The 20,783-nt window shown below is 37.0% G+C and overlaps 2 protein-coding genes across 2 annotated transcripts; one reads left to right on the forward strand and one right to left on the reverse strand.

The window, feature by feature from the left end:
• Positions 1-2,934: 2,934 nt before the first annotated feature.
• LOC128542736 (putative leucine-rich repeat-containing protein DDB_G0290503) lies at positions 2,935-13,385 on the forward strand. The gene is made up of 12 exons (XM_053512707.1): positions 2,935-3,085; positions 4,689-4,753; positions 6,017-6,145; positions 6,652-6,810; positions 7,027-7,119; positions 9,421-9,579; positions 9,789-9,881; positions 11,443-11,613; positions 12,104-12,187; positions 12,420-12,536; positions 12,692-12,784; positions 12,987-13,385. The coding sequence occupies exons 1-12, from the start codon at positions 2,935-2,937 to the stop codon at positions 13,215-13,217; spliced, it is 1,545 nt and encodes a 514-aa protein (XP_053368682.1). The 3' UTR covers positions 13,218-13,385.
• Positions 13,386-15,839: 2,454 nt separating this feature from the next.
• On the reverse strand, positions 15,840-19,769 carry LOC128542737 (dynein axonemal assembly factor 1-like). The gene is made up of 7 exons (XM_053512708.1): positions 19,669-19,769; positions 18,178-18,269; positions 17,868-18,089; positions 17,567-17,733; positions 17,373-17,494; positions 16,178-16,347; positions 15,840-16,081 (listed from the first exon to the last, which is right to left on the reverse strand). Exons 1-7 carry the CDS (start codon positions 19,749-19,751, stop codon positions 15,840-15,842), a joined length of 1,098 nt encoding a protein of 365 aa, XP_053368683.1. The 5' UTR covers positions 19,752-19,769.
• Between the last annotated feature and the right edge of the window lie 1,014 nt (positions 19,770-20,783).

Below are 20,783 nucleotides of genomic sequence, written 5' to 3' on the forward strand. Positions count from 1 at the left end.
TGAATAATTTCGGCCTCTGTCCCCTGCTGTACACCACCGGAACTGTGGCCGCAGCAACAGATCGTAACCAGCCATGGAGCCTAAAGGTAGGACAAATTCTCAGTCAGTGTTAAATGACATCTGAGAGGAAGACGGGCATTCGATAAGTGTTGATAATAGATGGTAACAGAACTGAGACATTTAACTATACAGTGAAATCTTGGATTGTGAGTATCGCAGTTTGCGAGTATTCCCCAAGAAGAGCAAAATTTTTAATAAAATTTGATTTGGAGAAACAAGCAGGTCTTGGTTTACTAGTACCGAGTATCGTAGCATGCATGTGTTTTTTATTTTAGCGCCAAGCATAACGTGATCACAATTGAGCCAATGGTTTTCTCTCTCACGCGCTGCAGAACTCTGGGTAATCGTCTCCCCTGCTTAGTGCACATTTCTCACTGGTATAATCAACATCTTTGCGCACATGTAAAGCGTCTTTTTATTTTGTGTGTGTGCTGTAACGGCTGGAAGATATGAGTCTGCAAAGCATTACCCAACATCACCACAAGGGTGGCGCAGCCACCTTCGGTTGAGACGGAAGTATTCTGCAGGAGAGAGAGAGAGAGAGAGAGGAAGAAACGAGAGAAGCGTATCACAAAAGTATTTGCTAAAACCCGGATTTCTTTGTGACGATCTGTGCACGATACCAAGACTTTTATTTGTCCTGTTCAAGTATGAACAGTTAGTTTACTAAATCAGACCAGCCTGTGTTAACTTGGAACCGGCATCACATGTATAATAAAGAAAGCTGAGTTTGTGATTTTACTCCCTAACTCAGTGTGGTGATTCCCGTAGTCATAAAAGACTAGCAGAGGTGGTGACGCTAGTAACCGACTAAATAACTAGTTTATCTGCTACCATGCGGGCCCCATCCCCCCTCCTCTCGCCTTCTCACACACACACTCTAACGGAGACACTACTGTCTCGATTCTTTTCAAAGGTAAAGTGCAGGTTAATTGGTTTATATAGGTTTATTTTTACTTTATATTTTGTATTATTAATTTTATGTATTTTTTTGAACATTTTTTTTTTATTATGAGTTTTTATTATTTCTTATGGGAAAATTCTTCTTTTACAAGGTTTTTGATGTAGGAGCGCGCATCTGGAATGAATTATGCTCCCAATCCAAGGTTCCACTGTATACGTCACTCCATTCTAACAATTGTTAGTCACACTAACTCTCAATCACAGTTTGGATGAAAGTTAGTTGGTACAGTCCATCTTACTGATCAGAGGGCTGCTGCCTGACAAACCCACACTTTAAACCAATTACAGAAGAACTTTCAGCAGGAAAAAATCTAATAAAGTTACTTCAGCCTTATTTGCCACCATTTTGGACGTGTTCCAAATTGTTTTTCCCTTTTTTTTTAATTTAGCATTAATGCACCTTTACCTTTTCTCTCAGCATTATCATTTTAACATTAAAAGTGCCTTATATCCTGCAAGTTATATGAATGAATAAATGCATATAATATCATATATACTGTAATATTGTTCTTTACAGGTGTGCCTACATCTACATGGTTGGACTTATGGTTGGAATTCTGATCATATGGATCAGAATTCATCAAATCTTATGCACCCCAAATCAGCGAAACCCACAGCCAAATCAGAAGCAAAACAGATTTCTTTAATCTCATAATGAAATATATAAATAAATATGAAATATGTAAATCCAAACTGATGATTAGAATTTATATATATATACATATACATACATCATATATATATATATATATATATATATATATATATATATATATATATATATAAAATGTTTTACAAATGTCTGCTTTGATAATTTAAAAAAGAAAATGAATATATAGAAGTGCATAAACAACAGCACAAATAAATACATAAATCATTTTAATATGCATGTTTATTTTTAATTATACACTGTAGAATAGGAAGAATATCGTTTTGCTCTTATGGGTACGACAATCACTTTCATTCCAAAATAGCAGATGCCATTAAAGTTACAAGGTAATTTTGCGTAGCACAGCATGCTCATAGAAGTGTGAGCTGCTCTCTGTCAGGAGAAATTAGAAAAGAATGGTACATGATGATACCTTTTTGTAAGTCGCTCTGGATAAGAGCATCTGTCTTTGTCACCTTTCTATGTGACTATGTGTAAAATTGGCTGTAAATTGAATTTGTACTAATAAATGACAATCTACAATATAACTGAGATTTTAATCCCAGAACTGAGTTTTTTTCTTTTCTATTTTTAGAGACAGTTGATCACGTTGGTTATGATTATGAGTCATTTTATTTGCGCTTCCTGTAGCATGTGATCACTTTGTGTATAACCTTTATGTAAAGAAAGTGCAGCTTCAACGCTTAGACATTTCTTTGTGTGCATTATACTAATACTTTATATACAGTAGGATATATTCCCATTCAAGCGAAATTGCTTATGCTTAAAGCGTATAAACCTAAACTGAGCACATGAAACATACAAAACACAGCCCTAAGCTGCTTAATCATTTGCTTTATTCATTCTCATGCTAATTAATTTATGATAATATACTGTAAATAATAATAATATAAAACAGACTCAGGCCCTGGGGAAAGACATACTGACGGAATCGATGTTTTTAAATGGTTCACGTGGTTGTGTGTGGGCAGGGGTGTTTGTGACATCATCATTTGACTTTACAGAAGAGCTTTAATTGTACAGTGGAAACAGCAGTCCGTTAGAACTGGAGTCCGTCGGGAAGATGATGGAGAGTGAGACCTATAGGGGGCGGTAGTGTAACGTGCTAGGTGTTGCAACTTACTAGATAAGAATAATAGATACCGCCCTAAAACAAGAATCAAGTGACTAATCAGTTTCAGACTGACGCTTGACTGACCATAAGAGTTTTAGCCACTGAAGCGATTTTAAGTTTACAGAAAATGGATAAATGTATGAGTGTAGTTCATGCTAACGTGCCGAAAGCTCAGCTGCGCCCCCTGCTGTACAACAACGGAACTGTGGCCGCAGCCACCGGATTTTATTTTTGGGTCAAACGAGGTGACAGATCGAAAACGACCGCGGGGCCTAAAGGTAGGACGATCTCTTAGTCACGGTGTGACAATAAATGTTTTTCTTTTTTCTTTTTTATATTTAGTTAAAAGACATTTTAAAGTCTGTTTATTTTTCATTAACGAATCCAAACCGACGGAACAAACAACGAGCTGTTTTCGATTCATTCAATCACATGTTAAAGTTAAATACAAAAAAAAAAGAAAGAAATACAATAAATTTGATGTGTTTGCTCTGGGTCATCTGGGTCACAGATCATCTGGGTGACAGGTGATCTGTTTTTCGCTAAAGCGCCGAAAGAGGGCGCCAGACGCTTCACCCGCAGAGGAGCTGCTGTTAATCTGCAGCGCGGAAACGGCTTTTAATCGGCTTTTACACTCTTCTGTTACATTACTTGTACGTGACGTGTTGTGTTAAACTATGGATATACAACGACTCGTAGGGATAGAACAACCGTTAATTAGCAAACACATACACATTAACCTGAGTAAATGTGTTGCTATGGCCCGTTGCTATGATACGATAAGGGCGCCGCCATATTGGTCCTGGCCAGAATAAAGGCGGGAATGTAGGAGCTGCTGCTGCTTTGGGTGAAATCACTATAACGGTTACATTTCTTATAAGATAAAATTATTTTCAAATATGGGAACATGATCTTTGGAATAGTTAGTCAATAAACGATAGTTATAATAATATAAACGATATAAGCTATAATCGCTAGTTAGGCCTACGTTAACAAAATAAATGTATTACTTGTTCTAATATTATTTTATTAACATAAATAATAATAATAAAATCGTCAACAATAAAATGCATGGATTTTGCTTCTTTTCCTGAATTAATACTGTTGGAGACATCTATTTATAACCTCATGTTATTTAATATAGATGAAATGTGCAATTTTTCCCCATACTGTAGTGAAAATGTCTTTTTTCTATCTACAGCTCTGCCACTGTAGCATTCTCACTCACTCACTCATCATCTATATCGCCTATCCCAGGAAACTTAGGGCACACACACATGCACACACTATGGGCAATTTGGGAACGCCAGTTAGCCTAATTTGCATGTCTTTGGACTGTGGGAGGAAACCAGTGTATCTGGAGGAAACCCACCAAGCACGGGTACATTGACCTTGGAGGTGCAAGATGACAGTGCTAACCACTAAGCCACTATTCTATGTCTAAAAGTATTAGAATTGTATAAGAAATGTAAATGTGATATAGAATAGGGTGAGGTGTAATGCAGCGAAATACACTATAAAACAGTAAGATGTAATATGAATAAATTATAAAATATTGTTAATAAAAGAGAAATACAATAGATTAATAATACAAAAAAATAATAATAATAATAATTTTTTATTTATATAAACCTGTTTGCCCTTTACATCAATCAATTCTGTGAATATTGGAGTGTTTTTATTGTAAAATTACTGATTTGTAGAAAGCAAAGTTGTTTTGAAAGATTTGTTAAAGCTAAGAGGCTTTAGATTTTGCGTTGCTTCCACTCGCACGGCGTTAAAGACATACTGATGGGTGGAAGCTCTGTGTCTTTGTGTTACCTCCCAATGACGATTTAGATTAATTTTATAAACATTCTCAGAGTGATTTTTGGTATTTAGACCCAGTGTGTGACCAGGCCACAGAAGCAGCTCGGGTCCAACCTGAAGAAGTTCCTCAGTACCAGGTCAGGGTAAGTTTGTTCTGCTCCTAACTTTCATCCTGACGTGAGTCCCATTTACAGTCAGGGTTTTGTAACAGTTCTTTGTGAAGTGCATTAGCTCAGGTGTGTAGGACATTTTTTTCTTTGTAAAATGACATGGTGTGATTTTAGAAAGAAAAAAAAAGAGCAAGTGAGAAATAAAGGGGGAAATAAGAGAGGGTGTTGAGTTGTTGTGGCTATAACATAAACAGGAATGAACTTGTCCCTCAGATATTTCACAAGATTAAGTCTATATTTTTCTTCTTATTCTTCTTTCGGTAAGAAGTAGCCACAGTGGACCATTTGTCTCCATCCAACTCTGATTTCCACGTCTTCCATTGTCACTGCAACCTCCTGCATGTCCTCCCTCTCTAATCCATAAATCCCTTCCTGGGCCTTCCTCTTCTCCTCCTGCCTGGCAGCTCCATCTCTAACATTCTCCTCCCGATATACCCCTCATCCCTCCTATGCATATGTCCAAATTATCTTAATCTGGCCTCTTTAAATCCCAAACCGTCCTACCTGCACTGTCCCTCTAATATTCATGTTCCTCGTACCTAATCTGTCCATTCTTGTCACTCCCAAGGCGAATTGTAGCATCTTCAGCTCTTCCACCTCCTTTTTGTCAGCAGCAGCATCTTCAAACGGTCCTGTAAATTTTCCTTTTATTCTTGTTAATAACTTTACAGTAACAGTTAACCCTAAATATTTAAACTTCTCCACCTTCCCTAACTCTCCTTGCAACCCTTGCAACTGCACCTTTCCCACACCCTCTCTCAAAATACACACATGTACTCCGTCTTGCTAGTACCGATCTTCATGACTCTTCTCTCTATCACCACTGCAAACAGGAAGGAACTAAGATCCCTGGTGCAGTCCCCCCTTCATCTTAAACCATTTGGTCGTACCTACAGCACACCTCATTAATATAACACTGTCCTTGTACATATCTTGAACCAACTCATGAATGCCACAATTTGTCTCTGGGCACTCTGCCATACACTTTATCTAGATGTACAAACACACATCGCAACTCCCTCTGACCTTCTCCATAGTTCTCCATCAGCACTACTTATATATTGTAGTATTAGCATATTAACACAGCCCAGTCAGGGCTGTTATATGAATATAATACACGAAAGCTGTGTGTCTATCAATACAAGGTTCACGTTTCAGCATGTAGTGTAGACTACTGTATATGGCTCTTGACGTAGGTCAGCAACTTGATCAAAGTAAACATGATTTCAGGATGTTGTAACTGAGACTAAAGAGAAGATCCAGAAGCTTGTAGTGTTCAGTAGTCATCTGAAGGACAAAGTGAGCGAGCTGGAGGAACTGCTGAGTGCAGCACGCAGAGATTGTGACCTGAAAGGCAAGGTGCGTGAGATAAGGATCTGACTAAAAAGTACTTTTCAAAGTAAGATGAGGTCTGTGTGATGGGAATTATTGAGAATATGAGCGAGAGCAATAATGTCTCGCATGATACTGTCAAGAAACTATTTTAGTTGAGAAGTACATTATATCATGAGGTCTTGTTGATGCCATAATTTAGAATGACATGGGGCAATGATCACACACATGCAGACACACACATCCACCCTACCAACATACCATGCCTCTGAATTATCACACAAAAAAAACTTTTCTGTAAGTTACATGTAACAAATAATACAATTTTAATCTTAAAGCACGAGTTGTCAAACCCTGTCATATCAAATCTAGATTGTGATTCACTCATCATGACATGATCCCTTAATGTGTCGTCAGATACAAAAAAACTGTGAGACAAATTCTGACACATATTACAGGGTATGCAAATAAAATTAAAAAAAAAGAAATGTAAGTTCCCCACTGCAGAACATTAAGCAATTGTTTTGCCCTAGGAGTGTGAGCGAGAGCGGGAGTCTCACAGCCTCCTCCAGGCCGAGATGGAACAGATGAAATCAAACCTTATGTTTGAGGTGGAGAAACTGAAAAAAAGAGAGGAACTTATGTGGAACCTACTCTCTGATGCTCACATGGTGCATAAAGGGCTAAAGAAGGTAAGCAGACACACACACACACACACACACACATTAAGCGGTTTCTTTAAGTATAAATGGTCTGATTATGAGGATGTTTCAGGTTCCTACTGCATAATATAGCCAAGACAAAAATTGTATGTTCAAATTACTATTTATTAAACAGAGGTGGCATATTGCAAATGTGAACATTAAGCATAAGGAGTGAATTTCTTTCAAACCATGCATACATTTTAGGAGTGTGAGCGAGAGCAGGTGGCTCGAATGATCCTGCAGTCCGAGCTCAACGAGAAGACAGAGAAGTTAAAACATTGTGAAGAGTTACTAATGGTAAGCTTTTCTTCTCACCACAGCTTCTATCACCCTGACATCGTTGTGATTAAATATTTTGAAAGACTGTTCAGCGACCTCATCACCTCTTTCTTACCTTGATCCTCTTACAGGTTGTATACCATCAGCATTCATTTATTTCCACATGTGAAGGAGGCCTGAAACCGATCTCGAAATATCGGAATGCATGCGTTTTTTTCCTGTTTACACGGACATAGAACATATCCGATATGTGTCACATATGAGCAAAAAATCAAAATTGGGTCAGATTTACCTGACAGTGTAAACCTTAGCGTGTAGAGATGTTTCTTGTTAATTTTTCTGATGAGGCAGTGTTTCCGTTAGTGGGTGTGTGTGTGAAAGTCGTCAAATAAGAGAGGAGGAAGGGTTACTGTTTAAGACGAAAAAAAGGGGGTGAGTGTCGCACAAACACACACACACACATATACAGCGCACACACATACACAGCAGATACACGCAGAAACACACACACACTTGCGTGCGCAGACAAACACAAACGGAAACTTATCTGTCTAGATTTATTTTTACTTTTTTTAAAGGTAAAGTTCAGGTTAATTTGTTTTATTTTTACTTTATATTTTGTATTTATTATTTTTATGTATTTATTTTTGGGTTGTGGAATAATAATCTGAGGTTACATTTTTTCTTATAGGGAAATTTGTTTTGATTAACGAGTGTATTGATATACAAGCATGCTTCCGGAACGAATTATGCTCGCAATCTAAGGTTCCACTGTATACACAATTTTCCAGGCACCACTACATCTGCACAGGACGACATTTGAATTTTATTATTATTATAAACAAACCAAACAAGACCAGGAACAAACAGTGACATAAGAGACCAGGATACAAACAGTATTACAAAAACATACAAGTGAAAATCTCTCTGAAAACCAAGCGTTTAAATTATGGTGCTCATCAAAGACCTAACTGAACACACAAGACAGTGAGACAAAACAGAACTATTTTACTAAAAAGGGCCCAAAACACAGAGTGCAAAGGGGCACATCCACAGTAGTGCATCAATCGGGGGCAACCCTGACATATCAAATCTAGATAGTGGTTCACTCTGTCTATTCACCTGAAAGAAAAGTCACTTGGTTCTACAAAAGTTTACCATACACCACTTAAATATTTCACTAATATTAACAATCCACTTAAGTACTGTAACCTTTTCCCTTTGCTATGATATTGAGTTTATATTTGTATTCTGTGCTTTGCATGTATCTCGGCTGGTGGTGGGAAGGGGGTGTGTCTTCTCTTAATGTTTCAGGTCCCGCCCACTTCAGTGTGCCGCTTGAAATCGGGTGTGTGCTTATCTGCTGCTTGACAATTGGTTAAACAGGAGAACCAGAGGCCTACTTAAGCCTTTCAGACTACTAAGCTGCAGACCGTGGCTTTGCTTACTGCTTATCCTGTAATTGATGCAAAAATTATACTGTTTATGTCCCCTTGCTATGTTTTCGGACTATTCTCTGATTTCCCCTTTTTGATGTTAATTGATATTTAATATATTTTATTTATCCTGTGTCTGCTTGTTTTGACCGCATTTTGGATTATCTTTCCTTTGGTTTTGTTGCTTTGATTTGTAAATAGATTTTATATATATATATATATATATAATTCTCTATATAGTGTCTTAGTAGGAAGTCAACGCTATTTTGTTTATACTTTGTTTTCTCCTGGTTTGGGTAAGTAGCTGAGTAAGGGTAGCGTGTATTTCTGTTTATTTTTCTTGTGGTGCAGCATTAGGTATCTCACATCGGGACTAGCTACAGAAAATAATTTTTTATTATTTTGGCTTCTTAAGCTCTCTGCCACCTTTTGGGTATTTGCGTATTCACCTTCGTAAATAAATACATAAGCAAACACATTATTGGTGTCATACCCTATTCATTTTTTTTTTTTACTTTTTCTCTTTTATTTTCTGTTAAGTGCTGACCCTGACCGGGCATAACACCTTCAGTGCATGCATTATCTGCAAGGAGAATTCCATTTACACCTTGAGCATAATTTTCCGGTGTCTTTCATACCACTGTACCAAGATAAACCAGCTAAACCTTATTATCAGCTTCTCTGGCTGATGTTTAAGTGTGGACTATAATGAGGAAAATCATGATATGGTCCCCTTACTGTGTCTTCTGTTTATCAGAGGTGAAAAAACGAGGCAAATTGTGATGCACATTTAATTATATCACAGGGCATACACCTTTTTTTATATATAAATTTGAAATATGTGTGTCCCATTCCAGAAATTAATATTATGCGTGTGTTTTAGGAGTATGAGCGAGAGCGGGAGTCTCACAGCCTCCTCCAGGCAGAGATGGATGAGATGAAGTCAAACCTGATGAATGAGGTGGAAAAACTGGAAAAAAGAGGGGAACTCATGTGGAACCTAATCTCTGATGTGTACGTGGTGCGTGAAGTGCTAGAGAAGGTATGCAGATTCCCTCCACACACACAAATGAATTTCCTTTAAGTATAAGTGGTCAGATATGAGGATATGAAGGTTCTACTGCTTGAGACAAGACAGAAAATTTATGTTCAAATGTTGAAATTATTCATTATTGATTAGAAGTGGTTTACTGCAAATTTAAACATTTAACGTAAGAAGTAAATTTCTTTTAAACCATTTAAATACTTTAGGAGTGTGAGCAGGAGCGGGAAGCTCGAAACATCCTGCAGTCTGAGCTCAATGAGAAGACGGAGAAGTTAAAACATTGCGAAAAGTTACTAATGGTAAGCTTTTCTTCTCACTAAAGTCATGACTGCTGTTGTCTCTTCAAGTTTCGTTCTTTTTGGTACTCAAGATGGCGCTGGTGAGGTAGGCTACTGTTGGGATGGTTTTGTTGGTTTCTCCTCTTTTATCTTTTTACCAAAGCTACTGTCAAAACTTTGATGTATTCTTTATTATTTTAGTTAACTATCCATTCACTTAGTGATATATTTTATTATTATTTTTTTTTTATTTAGTCCTGTCCAATTCTTTTTCCCCGATTTTCTCTCTAATCTAGTCGTGGCCAATTCCTCCCCGTCGCTAGGAGGCTCCCACACACATCAAGGCCACTACAACCACTCAGTCGGGAGGACGAAAGCTATCCCGTGTTTCCTCCGAACCATGTGACGCGAGCCGACCGCAGCTTTTCGAACTGCTTGCTCACGCACCGTTAGGGGCGGAGTAACACACTCGGAGGAAAGCGCTAGCCTAACATTAAATCCATGCCGGCCAAGTGCAATGAACTAAGGACATGACCCAAACTGGTTGCTTAAAGTGGGCATTGTACCTCTGGCATGCTCCACAACCTAGCTGGAGCTCCTGACCATCCAATGTTTCCCATTCAACCTTTCTCATGAATTCATCTCGGTCGAAGTTGTGCTGTTTACATTCCACCTTAGGGACACTACCTTATGAGATTATGTGAGGGTACAACTGAACATCAGGCTGGCATGGTAGCAAAATGTCAAACTTCCGGCAATACATCACTTAATACCCCACCAAAGGAGCGTAGACCAATTGCAAGGATCTGTACAAATGATAAAAGACATATTTAGTTTTTTAAGCTAAATATAAGCTATAGAGCTTTTATGAAATTGGACCTTGCTGCCATCTTTCTCATGCCTAGATGCAAACAAAGTCTGAAGCAGGAAGCTTGGGCTCAGAGGGAGATCGCACACAAACCAATCAGTCACCAATAGGGATGCTCCAATCAGGGTTTTTGGGGCTGATCACCGATACCCAATCACAGAAATTAGAATCGACTGAAACTGAAACTGATGGCTGATCACAGGTGTGTGAGAGTTATTGGAAGCTGCCATTTAAGGTGTGCTATTTATTGTACAGTGTAGTATTGTTTGCTTGCTTGTTTGTTTGTTTATTACTATTCTAAACAGCAGTGTAACAGCAATATTTCATTCTCTTATTATTTCATAAACTGAAACTAGCAAAAAAGTCTACGCTTGACTAAAGAAATGCGACTGTCCTCGTATACTCACTTGTTATAACGTACAGCAGGCTGTGTTAGTGTTTAAAAAATCGAAACTCTTCACTGAATATTTATAAGTAAACACACACACGTCAGTCACTTTGTATTTGGCGAGCCAATCACGGCTAGTCATTGGTAAGTAGCGAAGGCAGGCATTTAATTCTGCTGTTGTTAGTCTTTTCGCTGCTCCCGTTAAGGGAACGTCACAGTGGATCATCTGATCTGCACACACAACTTCCTGACGTAGCCCTTCCATTTTATCCAGGCTTAAAATTATAGCTTATTAAAGCTAATAGGCTCTAATTGTTGTATTTCAGGACTCCCTGGCTAAATCAGAGAAGAAACTCCAGATGTCTGTAGAGACCATCGCTCACCTGGATGCTGAGAACTCTGAGCTGGAAGACCTGGTGATGTCACTGAGAGAAGCTATTGAGCACATGCAGAACCAACTCAGTGAGTCTTACAGAGAGCATGACAAGCTGATGAACGTAAGCAGAACAAAACCTTTCTGTTAAACTTTTTATTGAAATATAAGTGGACTGATGTGTGAAATGTTTACGTTTCTGTTTGAATGCTGAGGTTCATTTAAACTAAATGAAAATTATATTTTAAGTTTGCTCTTTTTTAATTGACTGATTAGATCTAGTGTTTCAGGCGTGTAGGTCAGAGCAGGAGGCTCACAGCATGCTTGAGTCCGAGCTCAACAACACTCGACTTTAAATCCCTTCTGCTCCATGCGCCTCAAGAGTTAGCCATCGACAGTTAGTGGAATTAACAGGCCTTAAAATAGTTTAGAATTTTTACCAGTACTATGTAACCAAAGATTAAATTGGAGATTAAACCATGGAGGTGGTGGACAGTCCTGTAAAGTTTCTCTTTAGATTTTCACTTATTCAATTTTAGAACATCAGCTCAATTAACTTCCGGGTTTATATGGTTGTGTGTATGCTTCATGTATATCATTTAAATGTGTTTTAGGAGCGAGAGCGTGAGGCTCACAGCATCCTCCAGGCAGAGAAAGACATGATGAAGACTCTGACACACAACAAAGAGTTACTCAAGGTAAACTTTCTTCTCATGAGACAACGACTGCTGTTGTTAAGTGTGTGTGTGTGTGTGTGTGTGTGTGTATTTTTCATTTACTTAACAAGAAGTTTTGGGAGTTTGACTTTTTGGTCTTTTCCCCCAAATTTGTTTTAGACTATTTTCATAAGTAATGAGACAGTTTTTAAAAGTATATTAATATGTGTGTAGAAGTAAATAAAGGATGTAAGCCGTAATTGTTGTATTTTAGGTCTCCATAAATGAATTAGAGGAGAAACATCAGAAGGCTGTGGAGATGGAGAAGTCTCGTCTGGACAACCAGGAGAAGCTCTGCGAGAGCCAGAAAGAAGCTGATAACCTCACGAAGGTAAGCAGAAGAATCATGCATGAAACAGTTCATATTGGCAAAGTAAAAACTATTATTTCAATTAACTGTTTTTTATTTAATTAATATAATTGGTTCATTGCAATTATGAAGACTAAACATGAGAGATGCATTTCATAAAAGACTGTTTGTTTTAGGAGTGTGAGCGAGAGCGGGAGTCTCACAGCATCCTCCAGTCTGAGCTCAACCAGGCGAAGGATGACTTCAAATATTTTGAGAAAAATATGACGGTTAGGTTTTTATTTCACAAAGTCATGATTGCTTTATTGACATATATGAAGAGTAATTATTAGAAAGTAAAGCTTTTGCCCTTTGGGGCACATTTGTGTTTTTTTCCCCTCTCATGAGTGTTCAGTCAGGGTTTGTTTTTACATTGTGTGAATGTGTGTGTAAAAGTACATAAAGCAATAAGCATTCATTGTTGTATATCAGGTCTCCTTACCTGAATTGAAAGAGAAACATCAGAAGGCTGTGGAGAACATCACTCAGCTGGAGACTGAGAAGTCTGCCCTGACAGACCAGGTGGAGACACTGAGAGAAGCGATGGAGGAGATCAGGAACGAAAGCAGAACAAAACCCTTACTGTTAATAAACCAATACTGTCTCACATCTATAAATATTTATTTGTTATTTATATTGGTATTAAAAAAAATTCTATTTTAGAATTACAAGGAAACAAACTGTCTTGCACTTTATCGTTTTATACTCCGTGTTTATAATCACACTGCTGCCACTAAGCTTTTGATATTTTCTTGCACTATAATTCCATATTTGTTTCTTGGTAAATTTTACTGTAGCTAAATTTTGTAAACTTTTATTTTTATTGTTACTATTTTCAGTGTAAGATTTTATTGTTGGGTCACAGACAGTCATAATAAGTGTTTCACTGCACATCATTCTGTGTATGGTTTTATGTTTTTAATGTGTTTTAGGAGTGTTTAGAGTTTCCTCTAGGCAGAGAACATCAGAATAAAGAGTCTGGCACACAACGTAAAGTTACAGAAGGTAAACCTACTTATAACTCCTTGTGTCTGTGTGTGTGTGTGTGTGTGTGTGTGTGTGTGTGTGTGTGTGTGTGTGTGTGAATGTGTTTACTCACATTTTGGGAACATTTCAATCTTTATCCCCAAATTATTTTTGGCTATGATTATAAATAATTAGCCGGGTTCTTGAACATGTAAAAGTGCGTAAAGCAAATAAGGCCTTAATTGTTGTATTTCAGTCCTCCTTGTCTGTGGAGACCATCATCACTCAGCTGGAGGATGGACAGTCTGACTTGACAGACAGAGTGGAGAGACTGCAAGGCACAATAATTGCTAAAGTTAAATAAGGTAAACGTTTCTCCTCATGTGACTTCACCTGTTTTCGTGAACTCTTGACCTTGTAAGTCTTGTTTTCGGTACTATGGGGTAACTATGTGTCAGTTATGGGCCAGAAATGTACCTTTAATGTTTTAAAGCTTTCTGAAATAAAATTGTCTTTTCACAGAGACATGGCATACTACTTGGAGCCAAAGAACCACAAAATTTAAGATGAAATTAATTTTAACAATTTAATTAATTATATCAATGTAAAAAAAATGAACCAAAGAATCACAAAGGAGAGCCAGAAGAGTGTGAGCATTGTGATAATTGGTCATGAGAAGTCATACCTCACAGGGTCTGCTGTGGAGATGGCACGAAATTGCCACGAGTGGTTATTTTTAAACAAAGAACCATGCCAAAAGCTGATGCTAAGTTCTCATCCTCCATTGTTGTGCCCAAAAACAAGAAAGGGTGGACGGATGAGGGAATGATTAATAATTAGCTATTAAAGTGCTATTCTAAATGACCTGATGGATTATTTAAAGCACAGACAGCCCGACTTGTGATGTATGCATGCATGCGATCACATATCACTTCACCAATCAAACAGAAAATCAAAGACTGGAACTCCATATCTGTTATAATCTGCTTTGACTAAGTTACTTGATAACTCACAGGTAACCAGTTTTAAGGCTGCCTTATGTTGCCTGTGGGAGACGTGGATCATGGATGGAGAACACGTCTTCAAGGCAAACAGGAGCATGTGTCATGCACCTTTTAATGATGCTGTGGGAGGATCAACACTGCATGGAGTTTGGTGACGGCTGACACCATCCTGTCAAATTTCAGACGGTCCGGACTATTTGGAACTGATGCCGATGTGACTTGATGACAACCCGACAGAGGAGGACACACCACTTCATTTTCCCCCCAGAGTTGGTGAAGTTGTTTAACAGCAACACGGAGGATCAGGTGCTCAATTGATTCGGTCATGCATATGAGGAGTGAGGTTTTCTCTTAATGTGCTACTGTTGTTATGCCGAGCCACATTCATTATAGATTTGTGATCAAGGAATGCAAATCATCAGTGATTTGCCGCTTATGTAATGAATTAAAAAAATTAAAAGAAATGCAACTTATACACCCAAGTGACATGTTTTTTCTGTTTATCACCACCATTTCTGCTAATAGCAGCTAATAGTCTAGTGTGACATATAGACATTTAGAAAATTATATATATATATATTATTTTAATAATATATCAGCACAATTAGTAGTCTGTGTTGTTATTTTAGGTAAAGCCACTCTGGCAAAATTTCATTTACCCTTTTTCTTCCAGACTAGGTAGAGTGTAATATCACCAGCATCACAGTAGTGATTTTTCTATATATTTTTTTCAGGCCCTTAGGGAAATATGTTTCCTCTGTAGTTTCTACATATTCTCCTATGACTGAAGCACAAAAAATAGCTAATTGTAGCTGTTATAAGACTGAAAACAACGATAGCTCTATACACTTATACTAGACATATTTATAATGAAAATTAAACCCTTGACAGCAATAAATTCTACAGAGCCCCTTTGGAGATATTCTTGGAAAAATATATTCTGTGGACATGACTTAAAATGGAGTGGGAATGAGATGGACGATAGGTCTCACACACAAGGATCATAATTTTTTTGTGTTATTACTTTAGGCACATTGTATTTTTCAATAGTCTTAACTTAGATCATATTTTATGCCAAATCAATGCAGAAAACCTTAAAATTCCAAAAGGTTCACACCTGTCTCTGAATTCAGTCACCTGTCTGTTACTGAATTTGCTCTTTTTTGTTAGGAAAGCACAACGCTTACAAAGTAACAAATAGCAGTATTACACAATTTACAGATAAACTTTTAGATTTACAGCAAGGTAAACAAAAGAACAATATCAGTAAAAATGTAACAGACGGTTAGCACCAATTCTAAAACATTGTTTTAACTCATGCTGCCTTCATATCTAAAACTGATTGGTACACCTGCTGAACATCTGAACCTGACAACAAAAGCGGCTTTATCTCAGGGTCTGAGTGGAGCATCTCCTCTGTGATCTGGATAGCTTCCTCCTCCTCCTCCTCCTTCCCCTTCTCCAATACCCCAGACTCTTGCTCAAGGTCTTGCTCTAGCTCACTCCGCTCAAGGTCTTCATTGGACACACTCTGATATTCTACAGGCTCAGAAATTCCTGATGGGCGGGTTGTAAGTGGAATAAATATATGTGAGACTGTAATAATATATGTATAAGAAAATAGATGAAAAATTTATATTAAAGGATACACACCACTTTCCTCCTGTTGCTCCTGAGGTTGTCTTTGCTCCATTGCTTTTTTTTCCATAAGTCTCACAGCATTCAAACTCTCCTCAATCTTCTTTCTTTCTCTTGCTTGCCATAATTGCTTTTCTTTACGTTCTGCTTTCAAACCTCCGACATTCCAAGCCTCTGCACAAGCCCTGAAAGGATGTACATACAGTTCATATGTAGGAGGGACTAAAATTGGGTAAAATATTGATTCTCTGATTATTCATTTTGAGGCGGAATATCTGTATTTTCCTTATTATATTTGGGTTGTGTATGTGAATATAAATTATTTTTTTATACCTGCAGCTGCAATTATAACAGCCTCTTTAAGCAGCCTGCAGGATCACCTTTTTATGAATGACTTTATTTTCTTTTTGTTTATGAAAATGCTTTCCATGGTGGCACTCAAGGTTTTTTTAAAAACTCTATGGTTAAGTGCCTCTGTGAAACACGCATCATGTAACTAAATAGATCATGTAGCATTCAAATATTTTTGTTAGCATAAAAATCACAAACATTAATTTGTTCTGCTTAAATTAGTCACACAATATTATTTTTATATATTTTTAAAAGTAATGTGTATACATACATATAATTTAATATGTACTGCCATTTAATTGTTACCTTACATTTTATCTTATTATATAAAACTGCCTTATATAAAGAATTTATATAATTTAATTATATAATGAATTAAATCATAAAATCTAGACTTTGCTCATATCCTGATTGTTTTAAATTCAATCAAACTTTCTCGCTCCAACATGTATGGGCCTGACTGTATTTACTCTGTTTTTACTATGTCAATACTGTCCCTGGCTTTTACCTTTAAATTTTATTGCGACTCATTTAGAGTAAAGCAGATCAATAAATCAATAAATTACTCACAGATAGAAAAATATTTTTCTTATTTAATTACTATACTATGTAATTTTATGTAATTCTGTGACAATAATAATGATTAAACGGTAAGCAAAGATTTGACTTTGACACTTGTTAACATTTAACTATTTAAATTAAGTGGATTGCTATGCTTTACATTGTCCATTTGTGCCAAAAGCTTATAAGACTCACTTTGTTGGACTTAAGAACAAATCCGACTTGCAAACGTGCTCCCGGAACAGAACTCATTCATATGTCAGGGGCTACCCCTATTTCACAACCCCCGCATACTCACCTATCCTCAAGAGACACAGGACGGTCATCCAGGTATCTTAGCTCCTTCAGACGAATAATTAGAGACTTTCTGTAGTTTGGTATTTTACTGATGACCTCATTACCATTAAGGTATAGTGCTCTCTGAAACATATAGATGAGTTATTTATTTCTATTCCGTAGTGAGAAAGAATGTGAGTGTGTGCGCGTTTGTACCAGATTGGGCATCTTCTCCAGCACAGTGATAATCTCTGGGTCGTTGAGGTGGTTATATGAGAGGTCCAGAACACTGATGGAGGGACAGTTACACAGCTCCTGCACATCACTTACACTCTCCAGTGCATTATGGGAAATATCAAGAGTGGACAGTTTTCCCAGACAGGCTGAAGAGCAAATGAGGTTCAATATGGTTAAGATTAAGGAACAAAATAAAATAAAATAAATTTAAAATAAAAGAGAGAAGGGGAGAGGGAGATCAAGTGGGTATATGTGAAAGTATGTGTGTGTGTGTGCTCACAGATGTTCTGAATGACCCTGATGTAGTTCTTAGACACATTGAGTGTGTCAAGTGTGGCAAGTGGTTCCAGGTTCTCGAGTGTTTGAATGTAGTTCTGATGTATGTAAAGGCAGCGCAGTTCTGTCTGATTGTTTAGGTTCTCAATCTTCCTGATCCTGTTGCAATGGAGATAGAGACAGCGCAGACCTGTGTATTCCTCCAGACCCTCAATTACTGAAAAACCTGTCACACATCATGGAATGGTTTTACTTTCTGTGCACTACGAGGATGCAGGGTGGAGAAATATCTCCTCGTCTGCTGATGGTCTTACCTTTGTAGTGAAGATAAAGTATGTCATTTAACCTCGGGGTCATGTACAGCTTTTGTTGCTTGCAGTGGTCTCTTAAAAACTTTGCTGTAATTCTAGAGAACAAATAATCATTTGTAAAAGTTTGTTATATCCATGATTTTTTCAGTTCATATAAGACAGACTTGTTGTTAAATGTGTAATAAATATTGGGATATAAATTAGATCACAATATTTAAATCATTGTCATAACTATTTACAAGAATAAAGTGTAACTAGATATAATTCCAGGAGAAAATGTGAAGTAGGGGTGCAATTGTGCACCTCTTTTTCTGTGCAAAACACTTGCTTCTAGCCCGTACAGTTACAAAGACATGAGTGTGTAAATTGACTGTGATGTCAGGGAGTGTGTGTTTGTGTGTAGGGGGTTCGAGAGGGGCATGGCTTGGGCCACTCTCTGCAGCTGCTCTACACCCCCATGATGGCAGTTTATCCAGTGGTCCAATGAATGATCCAAAATAAGAAAGATGGAATTCAGGGAAGCAAACTGATTTGACATGGGTACTAATGGATCCGAAATATTCCTGTGAAACTGTACAGTACAGCATATATTCACAGTATAATGAATACACTGTGGTTTATTCTAAGACAATTCATAATGAGAGCGATTTTACTAACTGCATTGCTGTATATAGTTGGATGTGCACAAATACTGAGTCTGTGTCCAAGTCCTAAACATTGATCGGAGGGCCATTAAATAACTTTGGGGCTTTGTAAGAAGGAGCTCAGGCCCCTCCTGTATTTTTCATAATACAAGCTAGAAACAAGCAGCCTGCATTCTTTGATCGAAGTAGGCACGGCGGATCATAAAACACTAGCAGTTCATTTAGGGACTGTGTTGCGAGACCATTACTATTATTATTATTATTATTATTATTATTATCATTATTATTAATGGGCCAAATTGTCACTCTTAATAATTTTTTTTTTTTAGGTTTTCAACAACAACAAAAAATTTCATTAGTAATAGTTAATAATTATTCTTATATAAAAAGCATGAAAGTATATGTTGTTGCAACTGTTTAATCTTGTTTAATTTACTGTATTTTTATTATTTAGTTTCAGCTCCAAATTTGGGAGTAGAGGTCACGTGACTTTAGCTCTGCATGAAGAGGCTCCTAGTGCTACACATTATTAAACTTTTATTTTTATTACTACATGTATTTATTATTTTATTATTATTATTATTATTATTATAGAATTATATTATTATACATTCTAACGGTGAATGAATTTTAGTCATGTAATTGTCCTAACGTCTTTACAAATGAACTTACAATATAAACTTCCATAAAACTTAACTATAGACGTTCAAGGAAGAAATAATCCTTAATGTAAAGATCTGAACACAGAATATGAAAAGTGTTTTATGAATTCCTTCTGATTTAAGACCATTTCCCCCTCATTACTGTATATTTATATTTATTAGGAAAATAGGATTCGGTGTGGATTCACCTGGGACCTGATGCTGTTTCAGTCATCCCGATTTCTTCAGAGATGTTTTCTCCTACATTAGATGTTCTCTGAGCTTCTGCCATGTAACAGTTTTATTTTGTATCACACACACGCGCGTTTTTTACATTTTTATGTATAAAGTGAACCCAAACCTGTCGCGCGCGCTGAGCCTGCGCCTGATTGACTGATTAAATGATGCCGCGTTCAAGTGCTAAGGCGATTCTTATTAAATAGATGTTCGTGACAATTGTAAAACACGATTAAAAGGTGTTTACAGATATTTATAAATTTATTTTGACACTAGAGTTTAAGCATTGTGACGGAGCTTTACCTTATCGTCATAGAGAAAAGTATGGTTCCAGTTGTCATTGAAACAAAACTATTAATTCTCAACACTCAATTCTTTTAGGCCTAATTCTTTCTAAATTTTATATATTTTTAAAATTCAATAGTTTCTTAACCAAAGGAGATGGAGAAATGGAGAAATGCTCCTCATAGTACCATGGATAGTTCCCCCTCATCTACTCACTACACCCTTATTTTGTAATTCTGAAGTTTTATATTTTTTCTAAACTTTTTTAATTATTATTCAATAGCTTCATAACCAAGGGAAACGGAGAAATGCTACTCACAGTACCATGGACAGTTTCATCTCATCTATGTACTACACTAATTACTTTTATACTTCACTTAATTTTTTTTATTTTTATTTAATAGCTTCTTAACCAAACAGGATGGAGAAATGCCACTTTGATTAAAAAAAAAAATCAATAGGTTCTTAGCGAAATAGATGGAGAAATTCTTGTCATACCAAGATAAGCAGTTCCGCCTTATGTACTTACTACACCTTTTTTTATTTCACAATTTTATATTTTTTATAAATAAAATATATATATAATTAATAGCGCAGTGCAGCAGTGGTAAAGTGAGATTTCTGGGTGATGCTGTAGCCTCTCGCACCCAGGGACCTAGAGAGAGCTGATTGGCCAAGCCCTCTCAGTGGCGTGGGAAAACACTCTTTTTTTTAACCAAAAGAGTTGGAGAAATGCAATTCACCATGGACAGTTCCCCCTCCTGCATCTACAACTTTTTATTTCAGTCTACTTTTACATTTA

This window comes from Clarias gariepinus, chromosome 15 (genome assembly GCF_024256425.1).
Source record: "Clarias gariepinus isolate MV-2021 ecotype Netherlands chromosome 15, CGAR_prim_01v2, whole genome shotgun sequence".
Classification (NCBI taxonomy): domain Eukaryota; kingdom Metazoa; phylum Chordata; class Actinopteri; order Siluriformes; family Clariidae; genus Clarias; species Clarias gariepinus.